General features: G+C 42.6%; 1 protein-coding gene across 1 annotated transcript in view; it reads right to left on the reverse strand.

The window, feature by feature from the left end:
- enah (ENAH actin regulator) overlaps positions 1-19,482 on the reverse strand; it is a 137,394-nt gene extending 117,912 nt beyond the window's left edge. The window contains exon 1 of the mRNA XM_083790381.1: positions 19,113-19,482. Coding sequence (XP_083646507.1) covers positions 19,113-19,117 — 5 coding nt within the window. The 5' untranslated portion in view covers positions 19,118-19,482. The remainder of the gene's footprint in view (positions 1-19,112) is intronic.
- Positions 19,483-25,030: the final 5,548 nt, after the last annotated feature.

Consider the following 25,030-nt stretch of genomic DNA (forward strand, 5'->3'; position numbering starts at 1 on the left):
CAAAAGTGAGTCGCAAGGTGCTCTGATAGGGTCCTGACAAACACATTTGGTGCCCGCAAAATTCTGGCTCCAGTTTAGGCACCCTGTCCAAAACGCCCATCTCTTATACCCCCCTGGGGCAAGTGAGTTTTTTAGACATACATAATAGAAGGGAGGTAAAGAGAGAGACGGGACAGTGTTAATATTCAGACAGCATTGCTTAGCTCCCAGACACTCTCAAACTGTGTGTGTGTGTGTGTGTGTGTGTGTGTGTGTGTGTGTGTGTGGGGGGGGGGGGGGGGGGGTACATTAGTCAATAACAAAGTTTCTACTCTAGAATGCATTCTGCATTCCATGCCTCATGTCGTTTCTAGCATCTGGCCCTGCATATTGATAAGTTATCGATTGGCAGTCAGAGAAGATTCAGAGGCATTTAGTGATTTAGTTTTTTTACTCTGGACCCAAATCTGTCTGTGTGCAAATCCGTGTGGCAAACACCATCTTCAATTAAACTTCTTATTTTGCAACACTGGAGAAATGTCTGGCGGCCCACCCATAGGTCTGGAATCATCAGGTTGGAAACACTAGTTGATGTTTCCAATCCAATTTAGGGGAGTTCTATTATATCACTGATATTTTGTACAAAGTACAAAATTGGGACAATTGCAGATACCGATGTCTTCAAAAAAAGTAAAATAATGACGGATATATCGGCCAGACCGACACCGACAGACCGGGTTCTAGTAGAAAGGTATTCTCGGTAGAGCACAAATCTCCACCAGGAGGCATAATCCAATAATGTCAACCTGCATCTCTCTCCGTCTGTGTCCTGCATGCATACAGTTTTGCTCCGCTCACGCATGTGCTCAGTCTAACGTTATATTGTGTAGTCAGTTTTAGTTTACTAATGTACAGTATGTAAACTTGTTACAACTTTACCATGCGTGTGCATGCATCACAGGTGTGCGAGGCCGGGTTATATTATCATGAATATATACAGTATGTATGTTGGTGTTAATCAGAATTGAAATGGTTTTAATTTGAACTGAACAATGGCATCTCTCTCTGTCTCTCTCCCTAGCTTTTTCTGTCAAACTGTAAAACTGTCGCTGGTGCTGTGGTGTCGGGTTATGCTCAGTGCGTCTCTCTCTCCCCATTTATCTTCGTCTATGAGTGTTAGTCTAGGCACTGTGTGGGAGAGACAGACATAGTAGCCATCTATAAAACTTGACCTTGGAATTAGGAATTTGTGAAAGATAGGCCATTATTTTGGATTATCAAGTTTTACGAGTCATATAAACAAACAAGGATTAAACACTGTTTAAGAATAATGCAGAATTAGCTCCATTTCCAAGGCCAACATTCAGTCAATGACGGATAGCACAGGTCAAAGGTCAAACAATGCAGAGACAACCACTGTGTAGTCATAAGCCAAATTCCAATACCCCAAATCTCGGCCACTCGCTCACTCACACTCAGTGACTGACAGACTGACAGACTGACAGTCATGTGGACATCACATAATGTCAATGTCCGAACATAAATAATTTTGCTTTGTTTATTAGCAGAGTTCAACCTAACGGTTGTTAGCAATTTCACCATAACACCGGCATTGTTGGAGTGACTGAGTGTGAGTGAGCGAGTGGCTGAGATTTTGGGTATTGGAATTTGGCTTTAGAATTTCACCTGTTAGCATTGCAATCATCATCCATTGCGCAGACATTTACAGTACACATGGCACAGAAAGTCACGCACACACACTATTAAAAGTGACAAATTAAAAGGCTCCTGCCTGGTGATGCCACATCACAGATGGACACAAATGAGACAGCACATGCCGTTAACTGATCCCGGACCTGCTTATTTATAGTGTCAAAATGTCAACATGTACTGCATGTGTGCAACTTGTTTTCAACATGCAATGCGACATCAAATCGCTCTTCAATGTTTTGATTTGAAGTATGACCTTTCCGAGTTTCCAGCCTGCGACGCTTGATTTGGGAAGAAAAGGTTTCAAACCTGATGCAGTAAGGAAGGAGGCATGGCAGCGAGGAAGGAGGGATGCAGCTGTTGTGCTGTGAGGAACAGATGGACAAACACAGCAGCCACCTGTCTGAGGACCTACACCACCCGCCCACCAGCACTCTCCTCCGCCCAAAGGCATCACTGGCAGGGCAGACCTGCCCCATGGCTCATGTACAACTTGCACATGCGCGCACGCACACACACACACACACACACACACACACACACACACACACACACACACACACACACACACACACACACACACACACACACACACACACACACACACACACACACACACACACACACACACACACACACACACACACACACACACACACACACACACACACACACACACACACACACACACACACACACACACACTCCTCATGTAGCCTGATCGGTGAAAAGGGAGAGTGATAAATGAAGGGCAACATGGTTCAATAGCTGGCCGACTGAGGGGTCACACACAAATGCCCACAACCTAAGTCTTGCTCTCTCACAAAGCGTGCATGCACGGACGCACTCCATCTCAGTAACACACACAAGCGTACATAACAAACACCCACCACAAATGCACTCTCTCTATCACACATGCACATCAACACCTAAAGTCCTAAACTGTCCCACATACACACCCACACACAGTCAATCACTCTCTCACACACACACACTCTCTCTCTCTCTCTCTCTCTCTCTGGCAGAGGGCATGGGGCTGGCAGCAGCAGGGTAGCTTTCCCCTGCGACATTCTTGTAACTATATGACATCTGCTGCCTGGAGTCAGACATAGGAACTCTGACCTCAACACTGACGACAGCCGTACAAACAATGTGACCTGTTCTGAAGAACATACCTAAATCACAATATGAGGAATGGAACAATGTGAATCCTTTATTAGAAATAACTCAAGCCTATTAATAAAATAATTGCAAACAAAGAAAAACATATGATTTATACAACACTGATGATAGTGCTGTCAAACAAGTCTAAGATTTTTTTTTACCTGCAACAATTTAACCTTATACCAAAACAGCACATTGCAGCTTCAATCCTACTATCCCCCCAGGCCAAGGGATGTGCCAACTTCCCGTTGGCTGTGGTCAGAGATTCAGGTCTAGACCAGATCTCACCTTTCTAATCCTGTCTCTCGGTCGTCTTAGCTCACTCTCTGTGTAATAATACCGATCACCTTAACCAAGCCTCGCGATCAGCTGTTATGTAATAGGTCTACAGCTCGCATATATGGAGAAACAAGCACACAGATCTAATGCCACACAGGTCTGTGTAAATCTAATACACAAAGTATCTATGCAGGCATTGCCTGATTGATGGATTATTTGTAGGTGCTTTAACATATACTGAATATATTTCATCTGTTAGCTCCTGGTTAAAACAAGAGCAAAAATGTGAAAAATGAGCACACACGCACGCACGCATGCACACACGCACGCGGCCACGCGCCTCTAGGTCAGACTCAGTGACTGAACTAGGGGTGCTCCACACAGCTGTGTAAGTCCTGGGTTGCAGGCGTTTGCAGCCAGCGGGACATGAGGAAGCGTTTTTACGACATAGTGTAACTTGCATCTGATTGGTCCAGCGTTGGGATGTATAAACACTTTGAAAATCCTGTAAAACACACAGAGCAAAATAGCGACAGCGAGAGAGCAAAGACTGCACTTGGAGGATTCACTAAACGAATGCTTTCTTACGGTTACGTACAAAGGTCGTCTCATCCTCAGACCCAGGCTTAAGAACATCATTGTGGGCCAGCCAGTAATTAGGTGGCTGCTGTGCGTTCTGGGTGTGACCTATGGTTAAGCAGGCAGTACAGAGAGGTATGGCATGGCTTCTTGTGGCACTGGACTGGAGTCTTTGAGCTCCTGTGGATGAAACCATAATCTCCCATAATCTGCTTAATGTTTGCTGCTATGGAGATTACCACCTGACATAACATCTAAGGAAGGTAAAAGAGACACCTTTTGCAAACACACACAGACACAGACAGACACAGACACACACACACACACACACACCAGAGTGCCGTTTTGAAAAACTGCATAGTGTACATATAAGCAAATGTAAACATAGAAATGACACATACATAATCATACCATTGTCATACATCACATTCCTATATCCGTGCCCAGCCAATCAAATAATCACAAATGTCGTTCTGGCCAATCACTTTTGGCCTCTTCACTTTTCTGCCCTCACTTTTATCTTCAATAGTTATACTTTGCTCAGCCAATCAAATCATCGGTAGTGGTGATCAGCCAATCACAAGCCAATGTTTGTGTTCACACAGACCCTCAAAGCTGGGTATAGGAGGGGCTATCGCCCCTCATTTTTTTTTAATTAACACGAGTCCACATGCGCTGCGGGATAATAAATACAAACATAGTAAAGGTTCACACATGGAACCTTCACATCAGCAGGACAGTAACATTAACTCCCCAGGGTAATTAGTAGAGCAAGTCTCTTGGCTTGGCAAGTGGCCAACATACACCCACGGAACCGTGCATGTGTGTGTGTGTGTGTGTGTGTGCTTGACGTGTGCGAGCGCGTGTGTAAACCAACGGCGACAGGTGACAAAGCGGCTGGCCACAGTGGCCACTACTGAATAGCAGCTGTGTGGCTGAGGGTTGCTATGGGCCAGTAAGAAAACATTCGGGTGGAAACCTCTAAAACTTTAATAAGTGTCTCCATTTATATCGGCTCCAGCTACAGTAGCTAATGGGGGGTTTGGCTGGTCTTTTCCCCTGTCTTGTGCACTACCGTTTGTACTGTGTGATATATGGCCACTACTCTAAGAGTTAAGAGAGCAGACTCTCTCTATACTTCTTATTTGCTAACAGAATAATCCATCATAAGACTGACGTTACAGATAAACAAGGCAACCCCTCAGCTGCCAGGCTGCTCAATGACTCTGGCTTCCCTTCCACCCCTGCCTCCTAGTGACACCGGCACTTTAATCACCGGCAACATTTGATGCACTATGAACTACTGTATAACCCTGCACTTTATATTTATTTCCCTGCACGGTGTTGTCTTATGTCTGTTTCTTTGTGAAAAAAGAATTGAATGCACTCATGTTATGTCAAAGCAAATTCCTATGTGTGTATACACAAATGGCAAATAAAAGGTATCTGAATCTGACATGGTAGCCCAACATGTTTTGTCTAACTTTTGATACACTTTAGTGTCATCCCTCATGGGGAAATTCAACAATATTAAAAACGAGTTTGTATATAAACTAAACTTATAAAGTCACATCACAATCATAACACTCATGCAGGAGGTGCACACCCTGCTCACACACCATCATCTTTTGTAAGACGTCCATCTGCTCCGACACATGACTGATGTTCATTTTGACCTTTGACCTTTGAGTTAATCAAATAATGTATGCGGATCATTAACTTCCATGAAACTCTGAGTTTGAGACTTTGCGCGCACGCGCACACACACACACACACACACACACACACACGTGTTGTCAGTTGTCACACACACACACGTGTTGTCATGAGAAAGAAAAATCATCAGCTAAAAGCAGAAACATAAATATAACTCTTCCCCCAAATTTCATACTTTGCCGCAGCCAGCTGGTTAGACATTAAGTACTGTAAAGCAATAAGGCACAAGAGCCAAGAGGCTGTGGTTTACCATGGATTTTATAACTGCGCCATTCTTGCCACCATCTTAGTCACAGATACTGCAACACTTCTGTGCTTAAAGGACCACTTCACCACTTTTCAACCTATCTTCATATAATTGGTCCTCACTAATGATCATGATAAAATAGCACCATATTTTTCTACTCTGTCTGTGTCATGGCAGCGCTGTGGGCAGTTCAGAAGCCCGTCCACCAGTGACATCATCGATGGGGAATCCAAGCCAATAGAAACTGCAGGCTTTCTATTCCTGAAAAGTTGCAATGTGAAAATGGACGCCATCGCTCTCACGATAATAAACATCTAAATATTCTTTAAATAGCCTGATGTCACTGGTGGGCAGGTTTCTGAATTGCCCACAGCTCTCCTATGAGACACAGACAAAAAGAAAAAAGTATTTTTATCATGAACATTAGTGAACATTATAAGATGGGTTGAAAGGTGGTGAAGTGGTCCTTTTTTTTTTTTTTTAAGATATTTTTTTTGCGGCTTACGCCTTTATTGATTTTTTAAGGGATAGAAAGTAGGCTGACAGGAAACGGGAGAGAGATGGGGGGATGACATGCGGTAAAGGCCGTGTCGGGTCCGGGAGTCGAACCCGCGGCACACCGCGACTGGATCACCAGTCCGGTGCCCAGACCGTTACGCTACGGCCTGGGCCGTGAAGTGGTCCTTTAAGAGATTTGTAAAATACTGTGCATACACAAGACAAAGATGTTGGCGCCATACATGTTACCATACATGAGGTTCTAGCAGGTGCATCTATCAACGATTTTAGAATTGGCTTTGTTTATCATCTCTGTATGTGTAGAGTTATGCATGCATGCATGCCTGCCTATGTGCTTGTGTGGGGTGGGCGGACAAATGCGTCTGGGCATTGAGATTAACCACAGTGTCAAAGCCCTTGACGCAAAGCCCAGCTCGGAAGCTGTGTTGTGTGTGTCATCACATGTCCAATACCCTGCTTTTTGAGGTTGTTGTTGAGCCTCTTGTTAACGTAAGCCAAATAAGGAAATCTCTCTCATTCCACCATTTAAGAAAACCAAGACCAAATGCAGATCAAAGACAATAATCTAATAGTTTAGGAATGATAATTCAATTACACAAATTACACCATCGATCTAAACACAAGATGTCTTTGAGCTGGGCGCGAACTGCTGCCTTCACCTAGCCAAAATGAATTATTCAACACCACACACAGACTCACATTCTCACGCCAGAATAGGGAGTTGCAGCGTGCCTGATTTTGACAATGAGTAATTATAAAGGCCACTTCCTAGAATCACCCCCTCTGCATTCAGCACAAGGGCAAGGAAATGTGTGAGTATGTCTGTCCATATTGTTTTCAGCCTTGAGGCACTTCTCCAGCTTGCTTGGTCCATTTCTCCGGCTATCATAATTTTCTCCTTCTCCCTGTCTCGACTTGTGGGACTTGGCTCAATCTCATCTTCTTCATTTTCCACCATCACTTATGACAAGACAATCATTTCTGGACTGAACTATGAGGTCAAACGACACTTACCCATTAACCCTTAATACTTTGTTGGATGTCAAATAGTGAAAATAACCGATCTACAAGCTCACAGCGCTACATATGGCGAAATTTCAAATCTAAGAACTGAATGTTCTTCTATTTTCACCAAACCCAAACATTCTTATGGGTACGTTCGGAAATAGCGCACAGAGCGCACTGTGCAATGCAAACTAACATGTATCGTAGCGCTACGATACATGTGGATGAACCCCCCCCACACAATCAGTATTGATAAGAGGCCATAATTAATCCCAGGGTTAGTTGTCCCTCTCTCTCTAGGCTGCCACTGTAACTGATAACTTGTGTCACGAGTCACGACCGGTCAAGTAAGTCACGGTCACACCAACAGCGCGTAAAACACACGCTCTCAGCTGTCAGCTGTGGTGGTGGTGGGTACCATGAATTGCATGGGGGGGGGGGGGGGGGGGGGGGCATGGCTGTCCCCTCCCCGGCCGCAGGGAGTTCATGTGTCAAATGATTCTCTCCCAGAGCGCACGCCATTGTCCCCAGGAACAAAGACAGAGAGGCTAGTCCTGGGTCGCTTGATTGCTGAGGCCAAATGGGGCCGGGCCTGGCCCGTCTGTGAGCCAAGTGACCTGTTTCACAATAAATACCTCTTCACACGTCCCTGCCTCTTTATCCCTTTCTTTCCTTCTTTCTTTCCTTCTCCCTTCCTCTGCTTCTCTCATTTCACCAAATTATTTTTCTCACTACTTGTCCTTTCTCTTCCTGTGTTTCTCACTACCTCCTTTCCAGAGCCCGACCGATGCCAGATTTTTAGGGTTCCGATGCCAATCCTGATTTTGGGCCCTAGAACACCTTTTTTAATCAATTAGAACATTTTAGATTTCATTAATGTATTTGACAATATCTTATAAGCAAAATATACATGCAAATAAAAGTAAGCATATTTTCTATATACAAAAGAAATATATACGAACATATTATTAATAATACATTGAACAAGCAAACAAGAAGATAAAATGCACATCAACAAGCTTCCGGTTAATTGTGAGCTTGTAGATTGCGAAATTGTAGGTGACCCCTCCCTCCTTCACCTTCCTATAAGAACTTTCACCGTTTTCCTCCTTGCACAGACAGTCCGACACTCTACGGATGTTAAAATTCAGAGGACTGGCGACTCTTCAGCATACTTGTGTTGCCTGGGCAACCACTTCTGAGAAAGAGCAATGTGGTGGGGGCTGTTCATTTGGATTAGAGCAGTGGTTCTCAAACTTTTTTTCATTTCAAGGACCCCCAGAACTCTGAGAGTATACAAATGGAACCAGATGGAACTGTCGTCAGATGTCAGAAGAATAGTGAGTAATATTTGAAGACTTCATTTCCTGACGTTCTACTGTTGGTGTTAACAGCCTTCCACACCCTGTCACAGTCAGAAAAACCCACTTCAGCAGCTTGGATGCTGCAAAGTCTGTGCATTACATTCACCCATTCATTCACACACACCGATGATGACAGAGGAAACCATGCAAGGCACCAACCTGCACATCGGGAGCAATTAGGGGTTCAGTGTCTTGCTCAGGACACTTCGACACCAACTCTTGGGGAGCCTGGGTTCGAACTGGCAACCTTGCAGTTCCCATCCAGCCACTCTACCCGGGCCGTGAGCCACCGCCGCCCCTGTGTGTCAACTCTCAGAGTTACACACCCATTTGGAACCCACTCAAGGACACATTGAGATCCACTGCCCCAAAATATAAGGGGGGAAATGGAATGTTGCCCAGCATTAACAATTTTCAATAATAGGAAAATGACCGTATGGTAAAATCCTGATAGTGAGAAAATGGAACTTCGTCCTGGGCGATGGGGGTGTTAACAGAGATGTTGAATGATGCATATGAAAAACACCATGTCAAAGAAAAATAATCACAGTATGCTGCTGACAGACAGATGAGCTGTTGTTTTGAAGTTTCCATACAGTTAATGACATCACATCAGCTAAAATGACTTGAATGAAACAGACACGGGACCATGTGTGCTCCTATGAAAGTGTGTGACCCTGTATGTCATATATGTGAATCGGCAGTGTGTGTGTGTGTGTGTGTGTGTGTGAGTGAGTGAGTGAGTGAGTGAGTGAGTGAGTGAGTGAGTGAGTGAGTGTGTGTGTGTGTGTGTGTGTGTGCGCGCCTGCAAGCGTGCATGTGTAGTGTGTTGGAGATGCTATTATTGTACAGAAACTAAATGATTTGGTCTTTATGAGAAGGATTAAAGAATTTAAATAGGTCTGGGCAAGCTACTTTTACACCGTAAAATCTTAAGTTAATTTCACTCAGTGTGTTGTAAACTGGCCCATATTCCATTTCCGCACGCTCAGGGTGAAATGTACACCCCAGAATGTACTAGCGGCACCACATGTTCTCCTATGTCTATATAAATGGTAGTCTACTCTATACCACAATGAAAATGGCTTCATGCACCTAGTTTTAGAAGACAGATTAGCAGTTTTTGTGTATTGTTGGACTGACCAACAATAACAACAGTATTTCATAATGTGTCTTCTTGTGTTTCCATCACCATGAGGAAATGAATGAAAGACAATTAAATTAACTCACAAGTTTAGTAATGAATGTTTGTGCTCTGATCAATGATCAATAGTATTACTATTGATCATGCAGGCGCAGAGCACAAAAATGCTGTGGCATCTGATTACGAGGGGGGGAGGAAGAGAGCAGATAATTGTCCATTAGAATTGAGATAATGGCTACCTACTGTAATTAGCTACACAGCCATTCATTCACCAATGCAAAAAAATGTTTACACACCAATTCCCAATTCCCACTGTGTGCATGCAGCCATGCACAGTACATGCATTTCTCACATTACAAAAAAACTAAAAACTAAATAAATACATACATAAATTCACATCATCACACGGACTTCTGCAAACTCTGCAAATATGAAAGCAACAAAGTTGCTTTCATATTTTTTTCTTGGCAGATTTCTCTGCTAATGTTAAACTTCATGTAGAAAATTAGGGTGAGACAAAAAATAAAACTCCCGTCTCATCATGCCGTTCCCCTTTTCTTCCATCTTCCCTGCCATGGAGACCCTTAACACCTCCATATATGGTCACGCCACCATATCTCTATAAATGAACTATGAAGATCACGACACTGACCCTCATCTGACCCTGGATACCCATACATGGAGAAGACTGGATCATCACCTAGATCTGCATATATGGAGCCGGCCAGCAACTTCTGTCCTCATCAAACCCTGTACACTCAAGACATGCTCCATATATGGCCAGTACAGAATACATTCCATATATTGATGAATTGATCTGACCCTCCCATGCCAATGCGCTAGCGTCTGCTGTCACGCAGGCGGAGGAGTGCTTCTCGCCCTCAGTAATATGACTGATGTCCTTATATACTATAGTATTATGGGACATTTTAACAAGACATTTGCCTAATTGGACTTTTAAGATGCCCTGTGTGTATTTATAACCTTTTAGCAATGTAGGTGATTACAGAATGCATTCAATGTTTTTTTCCCCCTTTTAAATATTTCTGCTTTGTAGCACTTTGAGATTTGTTTCAAATGTAGTGCGTTATAAATAAAATTGATTATTATTGTTAAAATGGATTACATCACATGTCGTCATCAGATTCATTCTATGATGTCAGTCATTTCCATATTTGGGCAAATCTCCAGTAATATTCCAAATTAAAATGTATTATTAGTGGACAAGCAATCAGTCTCTTCTAGGCGATGGAGCACACTTCTCCATCACCAAATGTAGCTTGAGTTTGTGCATTCTTACCTGAATTAGAAGAATCAAACCTCTGACCAAACCAAAGCATTTAGTATTACACTCGATCTGAGCTGCATATATATAGGACCAATAGCTGTTCTTTTGCAAGGTTATGTTTTGCAAGAGATGCGTCATTGAATTGCAGTTGAAGTGTGTGTGTGTGTGTGTGTGTGTGTGTGTGTGTGTGTGTGTGTCCCACGTTACACCACCTGTACAGTACAAGATCCTGAATGTTCATTTCGCTTCAGTTTAACTCAACACTGAAGTAAATACCAAGATCTATGGCACACAATACACCCCACACCATACCACATCCGCTCTCTCACTCTCTAAAGGTCACATTATACTTTCAACATCTGCGTAGCTGCAAGGGTATAATGGTAAGGCAAATTTCATCACCAGCTCACGTCCGCACACACAGTCGCTTGCATCCCAGATTCTGTGACCACGCATACCTGACAAGTATGTTGACAGCACATGCAAAAGAACAGAAATATGTGATGCTCTGTTTGAGGAGTGTGAGTGAGGAGATCCATCACTAACCGTTGTATTAAATTATGTGACTTGAACTTGATGTGATGTTTTTTATTCAATGTTGTACGAGCAGAACAGAATAAAACCTAAATAAAGGACTTCTTGAAGCTTTTCTGTAGGAATGTAATCGGGGTTCATACTTAGTTTAGACTAGTCATTGGTTAGACATGGGTTAAGGTTAGGTTTAGGTGTGCTGCCCTGTGGGAGGTTAGGGTTAGGGCCAACTCGTGTTGTGACAAATCATGACAACAAACAATGTTTTGGGCTGATCAAATAATTAGTAAGAAGAAAAACAAAACAAAAAGTGTAACCTGCCTTTTTCTCCTTCTTTCTAATTATTTGATCTGCACAAAACATTGTGTTTATTGTCATGATTTGTCACGATCCGAGTTGGCTTTGTCCGTGGCGTAACTGTATTTAAATAAATACTTTTTGAAAAGTCTATGAGGAAAATAAACAGGAAATTATTTCCTGGGTCCTTGTAGGGGGTGGGACTGCGATGCTCTCTATAGCTTATCTATCTGATGGTTAAAATAAAGTGGACCTTTAACAGGAAAGCATAGAGATAATTGAAACAAGATAGAGTTAACTAGGACAGTAGACCTCTTCTTGGCCTCCTACCATGGCAAGCCATGTCCAAGAAGTCCTTCATTTGTCTGGATTAAGGTTATTAGATTAAGCCTTGAATTGAGTTCAGTTCATATTGCTCATTCTTGAATGCATGTGCGTCTGCACTGCAGACACCAACTTGAAGTATGTAGCTACAGAACCATGTTGCAAATGCACGCGTCGTGGTCGCGGACAGTCAAGATTTACTGTACAGTACACAGCAAGCATAATGGTATAACACACACACATGTGTGCATCCTCTACAATGATCAATGTGCTCTGAGCCAGACACCGCTGCCCCATGTAAATACTCAGCACCTCACCGTCGTTTCCAAGCATTCCATGCTTCTGTACATTCTAGTAAAGTGATGTCACTGGCACCAACACACCAAACCGACAGCCTGGCAAGCAAGCAGGCTTCATAGCTTCGACAAACAACACATCTATCACTCATATATTCTCTGACACACACACACAGATGGCTGGATATTTCTAGAGCTTGGCATACACCAACTTCCACATCCACATACATAAGCTATATCTATAAGCTCATGGTCAAGCAAATCTATTTTATGTGAAAGCCAAATGGGTTAAGTTTATGTTAATCCTTCATGTGGCCATTAAAGTCAGGTCAGGTGGTTTGTTAGTTAGGTGACTAGATAAAATGCCTTTTGTACAGAAATGTATGCTAGTCTTTCATTTGCCTTTCAGCGCTAGCAGTATACTGCCACCACTGCAGGTTAATTTACTGAGTCCCAAGGAGGCTGTGGAAAATGGACTGAAACATAAAGTTCAAGAAGAAGGTGACCAAAAAACAAAACATAATCATGCAAAATGTTCAAGATGATGTATTGATTTTTTATTGCCATTGGGCATCCATCTAAAGTTTAAAACGTTAAAACTTCCAGTCTAGGATATTGCTAGACATAAGTATAAGTCTAAAACATTAAAACTTCCAGTCTAGGATATTGCCAGACATAAGACTACGATTTTTAAAGAAAAAGCCAAATAGACAGACAGGAGCAGAAGACAGTGACGAGCAGGTGGTGGCAATTCACAATCAGAATGAACCCCCCCCCCTGAGTCTGAGTCATTTTAATTTGAATGCCAAATTGGGTGTACAGTCAGGTTGCAGCCAATGGCAAGACATCGCCTGGCCTTCATTCTAGGTCCTGTCATTTATCTGTGACGTTAAACTATGTCACCAGGGAGCCAAGAGGCCTTTCAGCAGTTGTCATGGCTCGTTACCGTGCCAGTGTCGGTCACCCTGGTGACGTGGCTTATCTACTAGCCTTAGATAAGCTGACATCAGCGTTAAGTGCAGTGTGACACAACACAGAGGACCAGTCTGCATGCTCTTATATTGTCATCTTCATTGTTTAAGAATCTTCCATAGGAAGGTACATGTGGCCTAAATACTAGTGATACAAGAAGGGTGGGAACTGGGAACGATAGATAGAAGGTTGGTTGGGACAGGCCAATAACCCTAGCATCGACATTAAGCAAGCCTGCCCTGATTTATATACTTACAAATTGACACCGGTGCACAACTAAGTATAAATCAGGCGTTACTGTTCCCTTTTACGCAGGATACAAATCGTTTTAAAGATTTTTGGGTGGCATTCTAAGAGTGTAGAGAGACAATGAGGGTAGGGAGAGGGGAGAGTGGGAGACAGTGGGATCATATATCGCATATATATGATGTCCAGATAGGATCTGGCCTAACACCCAGGTCCCCGCAATCCACAAGGAGCATGCGACCAGCACACCAACTGGCTGAGCCACCAGACTCTGAATAAGAATTGAATGGCAGCCACCTGCCATACTTGGAGTCGTAACCATTGGCTGTGTAGTGAAAAAGGGAACCCTTCAGTGCCTCGATTCGAAGGTGACACATTTATAGAATTATTTTTCAACATATGAAATACCGGTACATTATAACATTTCCATAGTCTTGTTGCGTTGTCAGATCTTGATTTCTGCCACATCACAGACATGGTCTCCAATATAGATATGACCATTATATTGTGTTCCTTATAGCCTATGCATGTACAGAAAACACAGCATTGTGATGGGCCTGGAAACATTTCTAAATTATTGTTTTTGAGGGGCCATAGCCCCTCCTATGTCCAGCTTTTGGTGTGTGTAACCCAAATTTTGTCCTAACATTTAATGGACAATTTTGAGTGTTTGTGTAAACACAAACATTGATGATGAAGGTGAGGATGCAAATTGTGTTGGCCGAAATGAGATGATGTATGATGATGTACGATGATAACAGCACTCACTTCACACAGGTGTGATTTTTTGTTTTTGCCAAGTGGAAGATTTAATTAATTCATTATTCATCTATTGAGAGGACTTGGACAGCACTTTTAACCAGTTTGAACCCTGGGGTCTAGGCCAGGGCAAATATTCGTTGAAAATAGATCTAACAGCTCACATGCATTGTGTTGCCCCAATTAATGCGTGTGAGCTTGTAGATCGGCAATTTCCTGCAGGGATATTAAGGTGGGGCGAATACAGGAGATGTCCTAGTTTAGAGCCCTGGGCGACTACGGTCAAATAAGTATAGGGTTTAAGTGGTTAACTAGAGTATTATTGTCTGCGATTCAACAGTGCAGTAGCCTTATGACAGAGTCACCCAAGGGCCATGAGTGAATCAGTTGTGGGCAGCTGGGAAATCTAGACACTAAAGCATAAAACACACCTGTTGTCCACGAAACGGAAACACAAATATTTCTCCTGTACTGCTCATGTTAGGACTGGACTGGGTGATGGATAAAAATCATATAAACATCCCATTATTCCGATCGTTAGGTTAGTGTGAGGTTGGTGGAGAGCTACCTTTAAAAAGGCATAGTGACTTTTCCCTTTGTTTACATAAAAGAATAACTATTATTATACATTTTACCCATAATTTCCCTCTATAGGCCTTAGCAGTCATCACTCATCAGCCACTGAAGTTAGTGTGGTGGTGTTTTAGAAACACATGCCTGGCGTGTCGCGGGCTTGAATCCCAATCCTGGCAACCGTTGCTGCGTGTCATCCCCCTCCCCATTTACTGTCAGTCTACTCTACTGTATACCTATATCAATAAAAGGAAGCGCCCCCCCACCCCCCATTATATGTGTATGTATTTTGGTGTCTTCGATGTTTGTTTTGGTAGGCCATAAAATTACCTGTCTACCAAAACAAACCAAAATACAGAGAAAGGGCAGTGTGTTTCTACAGGTAAACACCACAAACCAGTGGCTGGTAAAATGGAGGATGGATAAATATATATATTTATTGTTTTGTTAGTTAAACACAGGGCAAAGTTACATATTATGCCTTTAAAAGTATCATAAACAAAGATAACTCAACACTGGCTTTGTACATGGGTACATTTACTCGTTTTGGTTCCTCAGACAATAAGCCGCAATAACGACATACATAAATGGAGAGCAGAGGAATGGCATGACTAAGATGAAAAGCGACAATGTAATAATCACACCAAACAACTTCAGCGGTTTCCATTCTGGAACAGGCACAGCCGAGGCTATTGTTAACCACAGTTTGGTTTATAGAAAGATTGCAACAGCTGGACCCAATTAAGGCTTTCTTTAAAAAAAAAGGGGGCAGCCCCCACTGACTGCATGTTTCCCTGCCTTTCACTGGCTTACATGAACTCGCACAACACAATGGCGAGTCATGGATCCGAAAGTCTGGGTCATGCAACTCCATAGAAGCTGTGGTGATATATGAACTAAGTCTTTAACTACATGCCATGGAGAAGACGTCTCACACGCCACCAAGCAATGGTCATGGCTGACAAAGAAGTCCACTCCACTACACAAACCAAACAGGCATTCAAAAATAGCTGATTTACAAGTTCAAAGTGTCATGTTGCGAAACATGAGTGTGACAGCGTGTAGATCGCCTTTCATCTCATCATTTTTAACAGAACTTAAGTGGTTAAACAAAACAATGTTCAGTTAAATGTTCTGAAACAGAAACTTATCAAATCAAAGTCTTGGACATTGAACATTAGAATTTTTTATATATATATATACACAAAATATTACATTTTGGTAGACTTCTAGGATTCCAAAATTGGACCCATGAATCTGGCATCAGTATCATCTTTAGTAAACATTTCTGTAAACATTTATTGTGCGTTTCCTGCAAAGCCAAGCATAAAGGAAGACATCAATATAGTCTATGTGGCACTAACTAGTGCAATAATGAGTCTCTTATTCTTATGTGCAATGCCCAAAGACAGGCAGTGAAGCAACAATAAAGCATTGAGTATAGAATGCTATAATTCTATAGCCAACTATTTTTTCCAGGACTGGAAAATGTTTCCAGGAATTTCATGACCGTGGGAACCCTGATAAAAACAACATGTTAACAATCTTTTGTGCACAAAATAATTTGTGCACAATAAGAATGTACAGCAAGAAACAATTTAATTGCCAATATCAACTTTGAATAAAACAGCTTTTGAATCAGCAGTGCACGCATGCTCAATGGTACCAAGACAAGTAGGCCTACGTATCCAGTACCATTACCAACTGAAGTAATTCCTTCTGTTAAAAACTACGCTACATAGTATGCCATTCGTGCAGAGGCACAGTCATTTGAGATCATTTTGTTTCACATGATTCTTTAATCTTGAGCATCCGAGTACAGAATATATAAACACCACCCACCCACCACAATCAGTCTGGGAAACAATTAAGGGCTCAGAAATGTTTCTGCTCTCTTCACAGGAACAAATGAACATCCTACAGCGATGTTTCTAAATAAGATGAGGATCCGAACGTGGGACAGGACCATAGACAGGACACAGAAGAAGTAGCCTACTACTAAGTCCTATAATGAAATGACATTGTCTTATTTGCTATAGGGTAATGACTTTATGGTCAATACAAACTACTTTAATACTTATAAAACTGCAATATGCACAGTAAATAGGTTTTCAATGTAATGGGTCCCGGATTTTTGTCTCCACCAGGCCGAAGGCATGTGGGGAGAGTATGTTTTGCACTCCGTCCGTCCGCGTGTCCGTCCGTCCGTCCGTCCGTGTGTGTGTCCGTCCGTCCGTGTGTCCGTGAACAGCTAATCTCGGCCACCGTTAACCCGGTCGATGCCATATTTTGCACACACACTCCCTGGATGCCAACCATGAACCTCTGCCCCAAACTTTCCAGAACGGCCTGTTATAGCGCCACCAGGAGGCCGCTTTGTGCAAAACAAGTTTTTGCACAGTACACCTACAGATTTTGTCCAAACATCACGCAAATTGGTACACAGTCTCTCCAGAGCCATTCAACGAAACGGGTCTTTCAGATTTATCAGACTCCATCCTGATTGGTTAAGATTGGCTTCCAAAGTTCACAGGAGTGCTCAGTTTCAAACAAAATGCTGCAAATCATGAACACATCGCGTGATTTCCGTGAAATTGTGCACCCACATTCCCACTAGGCCGAGGACGAAATGCCACATGAACAATTTCAACTCAGCCTCAAGGTGGCGCTATAACTGGCCGAAAAGTGTTTTTACCTCTAACTGCACGGATCTGTGGATAACCTGGTGGAGACCTGTGCCCGGAAGGGCACTTTTTCTAGTAATACATAATTTCCTTTAACAAGTTAATTTTAATCAACTGCCAGTATAGTGTGCTTAGACTGGAACAATTTAGGCTGGATATCCAACCCAGTGTCTGCCCAGTATCCTATATCGCCTGATACCAACGTTCTGCTCAGATTACTGCTTCCTTAACAGTGAAGTTAAGTCATGTCAGCATTTGTATTAGAGGTGTGGTCCGACATGTATACACCTGTGACACATGGCATGCTGTCTCAAGGGTGCATGAGCTTTTAACAACCACATGACTATAAACAACCCATTTACTGATGGGCATTTCGCATAATATCCATGAGCAACTGCTCGTGTGTGTGTGTGTGTGTGTGTGTGTGTGTGTGTGTGTGTGTGTGTGTGTGTGTGTGTGTGTGTGTGTGTGTGTGTGTGTGTGTGTGTGTGTCTTTATAATTAAGTGAATAGGGAAGCATTTAGTGGCTAACACCACCCCCATTGTTCATGCCATCGAAAAGCCTGCCAAAAGTACAGCAACTGCTTCTTTTGAGTACTGTCTGGGCCACTCTGGGGGGCATCGAGGAAAGGATAGAAAGTATTCTGGTCCAAAGGGATGTGTTTGAATTATTACATGGCATGATGATACTTTATGCTGCCATCATGTAATCGGTGGGGCTAAAAGATAATCTCTCTTATGCAGTAGAAGTAGCTAGATATTGTCAGAAATGCGAGTATGATGCATAAATCCTAGCCTAAGATTAAAGACTAAAATGTCAGAATCGAGAGTCTAATTTTAGGCTACATAAGTCCTAGCCCTGGAACATGACTGCCATGATGATTATCATGACAGTCATGCAGTAACTTTTGCCTTGCAGTAGCCTATACAGCTTTATGTAAAAATCTGCGGAGTTTAAGACATGTCAGTTAATTCACTTGCATCGCCATCATTGAATTACAATAAAAGAGTGTCACTGACAGGCTTTTTCTTTTATACGGTACACTGAAATCGTCAGTATTCGAAACTGAACATTCTCGGTCCCTTTACTGTGCAGTGTGCACCGTGCACGAAGGTATAACATTTCGCACTGCAAGCAAGACAAGACAGATCACTGCGGTGGGCAACTGCAATACAAACCGCTGTGGATGCATGCACCATTGATTAGACAGTCAGTCAGTCAGTAGTCTACTGTCTACATTACATAAGAAGCGCGTTAAATAAACGCCCTAACTTGGGGTATGCTCTACCCCCCGTTGGGCCCGTTGAAACAAAGTAGCGCAGCTCTCTGGCAGAAAGTGCTGCCTGCCTTGAGCCCCACGTTAACACATCACGTTACTGCAATCAAGTGTGCGCTGTTCTTATCAAATTAAGAAGAGCAGTTTTAGGTGTCTTACCTCATGATGAAGTGGTGTCACGCAAATATATCGCAGACTCCTTTGAACACAGACGACAAGCGCCTTGTTCTGCAGTTCAGAAAAAAGTTCGCCGCTTGATTAGGCTGCAAGAATATCAATGGGACGCCGTTTGGGTTTGACGAGAAGGCTCAGTTTGTAGGCTATCCAGTAGAAAGTTTAAAAAGAAAAGGGAAAAAATGTCGTATCCTACATGATCTAGTGCATCGCGTCGTCGCCGCAACTGACGTTTTATTTATTTGGGGAAAGATATTTGACCAAAACGTAACGTTCCTGTGTTGTTGGGGTCCTCCCGGTGGTTTTTGACGCGGCAACGTGCCGCTAGGTTGCCCGTTCTGCTGCTGGTGGTGCTGCTGCTTGCTGGCTGCTGCCTGCAGGATTCTACATTCATTGACGCAACGAGAGGAACGTGTGGGACGTAAGAGAGAGAGAGAGAGAGAGAGAGAGAGAGAGAGAGAGAGAGAGAAGAGAGAGAGACGTAGTAGCCGACAAGTTGCCCCTGACAACTGATCTGATGGATCTCACTTGTTTGGTGACACACACACACACACACACGCACACAGTCACAGTGTCTCACACACACACACACACACACACACACACACACACACACACACACACACACACACACACACACACACACACACACACACACACACACACACACAGTCACAGTCACACACACAGTCACACACACAGTCACACACACACACACACACACACACACACACACACACACACACACACACACACACACACACAGAAAACAGAGAGAGATTAAAATAAGTAAAAATTTGACCTTTGACCTTTGGTTCAATGTAAACTACCACATATTGATTGAATGGGGGTGGTATGATTTTTGTCTCCACCAGGCTGAATTTAAGGCATGGGGAGAGAGTATGTTTTGCACTCCGTCCCTCAGTGTGTGTGTGTGTGTGTGTGTGTGTGTGTGTGTGTGTGTGTGTGTGTGTGTGTGTGTGTGTGTCCGTCCATCTGTTAACAGCTAATCTCCGGCACCAGCGATGCCACATTTTGCACACACACTCCCTGGATGCCAACGATGAACCTCTGCCCCAATTTTTCCAGAACGGCCTGTTATAGCGCCACCAGGAGGCCGACTTTTGTATAACACATTTTTTTATATTACTCCTCCAGGTTGCAGCATGCAATTTACGTGAAATCTTTCACAGACTTTTCTACTAGGGCTAGGCCATCCCATCCTTTTCACATTGGCCTGTTGTAGCGCCACCAACAGGTAGATTTTTGCAAAACACATTTTTGGAACAAAATGCCTCAAATCATCCAATTGAAGAAATGGCACCCTTTTCACATTGGCCTATTATAGCACCACCAGGAGGCCACAACCTTGCCTGCCCTGGTGTGCTGCCCAAGGGGCACTTTATCTAGTTAATTCTGTGATGATAAAGTCTGTGCAAGATCACTGAAACCTTGCCTGTAGTAGGATGGAATACCATGAGTGATGAGACCATTGATTAATTTGATTGATTGATTGATTGATTGATTCACAAATGTGATGAGGTCAACACATTTGGGCATATATGGCCAAACTAGGGGGTCTATGGCCAAACTCGTTGGGCTAAATTCAGCCATAGACACTTGCCCAAATATGGCCAAATGTGCTGACCTCATCACGTTTGTGATGACAGCTATGGCCTTTTTAAGCCGAAGGAGTGTTTTTCGTGCAAAACTAATGCTTTGAATGGATTCAGAATCACGAAAACCCCTTAGTTTGACCCCTAGTTTGGCCATAGACCCCCCTAGTTTGGCCATAGCCACTTGTCCAATTATGCCCAAATGTGCTGACTTCATCACATTTGTGATGACGGCTATGGCCATTTTTAGTCCAAGGAGTGTTTTACGTGCTTTACAAGCAGACCTGAACAAACTACAACTTGTTCAGAACCGAGCTGCTAGACTGGCACTTCATTGTTCTACTCGCACAAATATTGAATATATGCATAAACGCCTGTCCTGGTTATCTGTCAAAAACAAACTCCATTGTAGTGTCCTCATGTTTGTTAGAAACACAATTTCTAATCAAACACCAGATTACTTTTTCAAACAGTTATTAAAATCGAGTGACAGACATAATCATAACACCAGAATTGCAAGCCTCGGTCATTTATCACTCCCTGCTCCAAAAACGAACCTCCTTAAACAAACAGTTATGTATCGATCAATATCATTTTGGAACATGTTACCACCTCACATTAATATAACACAACATAAATTATCTTTCAAATATGCTTTAAAGGAACACTTGCTACAGCTGACCACGTGACCATAATGTTATTCTCATTATGTTGCAATTAATTTTATAGAATAAATTGTTATGTATTTTCATGAATTTACCTTCGTTGAATGTATTTGTAATTACCGTATGTATTTTTTGTATGTATTTTATATGGACCCCAGGAAGACTAGCTGTCGCCACGGCGTCAGCTAATGGGGATCCATTCAAAAAACAATAAACAACCTATCAAAATGAGCGGGGTGAGGTGGGTTCTGGGAGTTAGGCCAAGTAGAAGCCTGACTATTTGTTTTGGGATGTGTGGAGCCTTGTTTTTAGGACCTTTGAGGTGCTGTGGTACCATGGGGTGCATGCATAGTCGAAGAAACCAGTGAGGGGATTCTGTAAAGTGAGACTGTCTACAATTTTTACAGAGAGCCACGTGCCTCCATAGTGTCACCAATGCCATATTATATTTGATATTTATTTGACATTATAGACAATGCCAGTGTTTCCCTCTATATGCATTATTGTGTGGTGGGCCAGCCACCACACAACCGCAAAAGACTGCAAAAGCATTACAAAATACAAAATAAAAACACATGCATGCACGTCGTGTGCGCGGGTCTACCGTCTACTTTCTTACAGTACCTTTTACATTTTAAACACAACACTGTCTGGAACTAATATAGGCCTTCTCCTGTATGGGCTCTGGCTGATAATTTATATTGTTTGCATATTGTTGTTAAAACTGTTATTGTGCTTGCTGTTGTCAAAACCAATTCCTGCGTCTTTGCATTGACTATTGGCAAAAACATGCATCCGAGTTCTGATGTAATCAACATGCAAGCGAGGCACTGCACATGTACATCTTTCAAGCACACAAAAAAAGGGGTTTTCATTCATGTCAGTACAGTGAAAGTGTATACAGCCTTACTTTACAGACAAGCTGGTGCGGAACACCACTCAGAAGCTGATGTCCTGTCACAGGTGGCCCGTGACACAATCTTGTGATTTCCTAAGGAGGTATGTGTGTGTGTGTGTGTGTGTGTGTGTGTGTGTGTGTGTGTGTGTGTGTGTGTGTGTGTGTGTGTGTGTGTGTGTGTGTGTGTGTGTGTGTGTGTGTGTGTGTGTGTGTGTAAGAGAGAGAGACAGAGACAGAGAGAGTTAAATCCGGAAGAGGACAACCCTGGCCATCATTCAGGCTTTAATCTATATGTCAGCAAGAAACCAACATACCAGTGATGTCACTGTGGTCACAGGAGACTGTCAGGCTATATGTGAGTGGTTCATGGCACCAGCCGTCTGATACACACTGCTGTGTGTGTGTGTGTGTGTGTGTGTGTGTGTGTGTGTGTGTGTGTGTGTGTGTGTGTGTGTGTGTGTGTGTGTGTGTGTGTGTGTGTGTGTGTGTGCGCCCCTTGTGGTTTTAGTATAATATGTCAGACAGTATACAAAGCCAAGTTGCCTCACTTTATGCGATTTGTGTGGTGTCCTTTCGATAGCATATACACATGTGTACATGTGTTCGTGTGTCAGACTGACACACGAACATGGCATGATTTCATTCTGTATATTGTGATGTTGTGTGATATCTTATGGGGCTTTGAATATGACTTGTCTTGCCTTGTCATATTCAAAGCTCTCTGAATCAAGGTTAACCTAATTCAGAGAGTGATTTGTTATGGGATTCACAGGTTCAAATCTAATTTGTTCAATTAAATATTTAATTCAACCACTTAAGCCATATATAATTTGTAATGTGACCAATAGCTAAAATAGTCGACACACTGTGAGCTTGTACGTCTGCTATTCTTCATTTTTGTTTAATCTATTTATCTTTTAGAAAATGTTTGCTGAAAATAGGACACCAGGTTGAAAGTTTACGTCCCAATTAAGGATGAAAATACAATCCTGAACACCTACTGCCATCTGCTGTGAAAGCCATGAAATACCTCATGTCTGAGTTTTCCACAAGCAACACTTAAAACTAAGCTAACTAACTAAGCACACGACTGTGCACGCTCACACACAAACACACACTCACACACACACACACACGCACGCACGCACGCACGCTCACACATACACACACACACACACACACACACACACGTAAAAACAATAATTATATATATATATATATCTGCTTTTGCCTTTTTGATAGAACACCGGTGACCGGACCACTACCCTATTTCCCCGTCAACTCAGAGTCTATGATCATTACAATGTCCAATAGCTAATGGGAAAGAATATCATTAAATATTAAAAAAGGTTGTTATTGATAGGCCTATGGACAATCAAAATCAGTTGGAAATGTTATTTTGATGTGGTGTATTAGATCATGTAATGTTGATATGGCACACTATCAAGAAGTTAAAAACATGGCACTTCATGTCAAAAAGGTTGCAGACCTAGAACAGAAATTAAAGTGACATCTGAATTGCGATCTATGGGAAAGACATGTAGTAGATTCCATAGATAAATAGAAATTCTAGTTTAAGCTCACATTTGATGGCTGTGATGCTCTTGTATTAGTGCCACATAGTGCCAAAAACATAAAGCCAACTATTCCACAGGTGGCTGAAAATCAATGCAGGTTGTGATCAGAAAGGTCTTGGAACGCCTCGGGTTCCCCCAGGAGGAAGTTACTAATGGTCTGGAGCTCTCTGGTGGAACCTAATTTTCCCCCACGACCCATACCAGATCACCTGGTAGCTACACCAGAACAACAAACAGGCATGAATGCTTGACCCCTTTAGTGGCTCTGTTAAACTGAAGAGATTATTTCTGGCATGCTTTTGGTCCACTTGTCGTCCCTTGCTTAAGGGTCATGGTCACTGCAACTCAAAACAAAGTTTAGTTATTCTGAGTGATCACCTTTATCGTATATCATTTCTATTCTGATAGCGGTCTCTTCCAGGATGACAATGCAGCCCCCTTCCACAGGGCACGAGGGGTCACTGAATGGTATGAGTATGAAAATTACGTGAATATTCACAGTCAGTGACCAGATTTCAACCCAATTGGACATGGAGATTTTGGACAGCTGTGTGTTCCATCACCCCGAGTCCAGATAGTCCAAACTGCAGGTTGAAAAGGTCCTCACCTCTGAACTCTGCACCTGGCTCGCTGATAACAAACTATCTTTACAACTGGGAAGACAATATTATCACACGAAAAGATGAAATTACATATACCTAGGTATGATGGCCACCAACGTAATCAAAAAAGTCAACCAAAGAACAAGATTCCTACACTGTAGGAATACGTACAGCACCTGAAAAGCCCTTAAAACAAGGCTCCAGACTTCCCAAAACAAACTACAGTACAGCATCTTGCAATGGTTCAACAAACCGTATGCAACACAACAACAAACAAGGGACTAAATTCATTCCGCTCCTATGCCACCAAAATGTGGAACGCCCTACCAGTCATTAAGACATGCGAATTCCTTTACTCCTTCAAAACCACTCTCAAAGAGCACCTATGGACGGCTGCAATTCGAAACTGCCCCCCCCACCCCCCTCCTTTTTACCTCGTCTATGATGATTTCCTTTTTTTGGCTATATAGAATTGTGTATATTTGTAATTTTGTACATCTCTAAATGTTGAAATAAAAAATGGTGGACGAGTGTAATGCTTTATG

This window comes from Protomyctophum parallelum (genome assembly GCF_964188405.1).
Source record: "Protomyctophum parallelum genome assembly, chromosome: 19".
Lineage (NCBI taxonomy): Eukaryota > Metazoa > Chordata > Actinopteri > Myctophiformes > Myctophidae > Protomyctophum > Protomyctophum parallelum.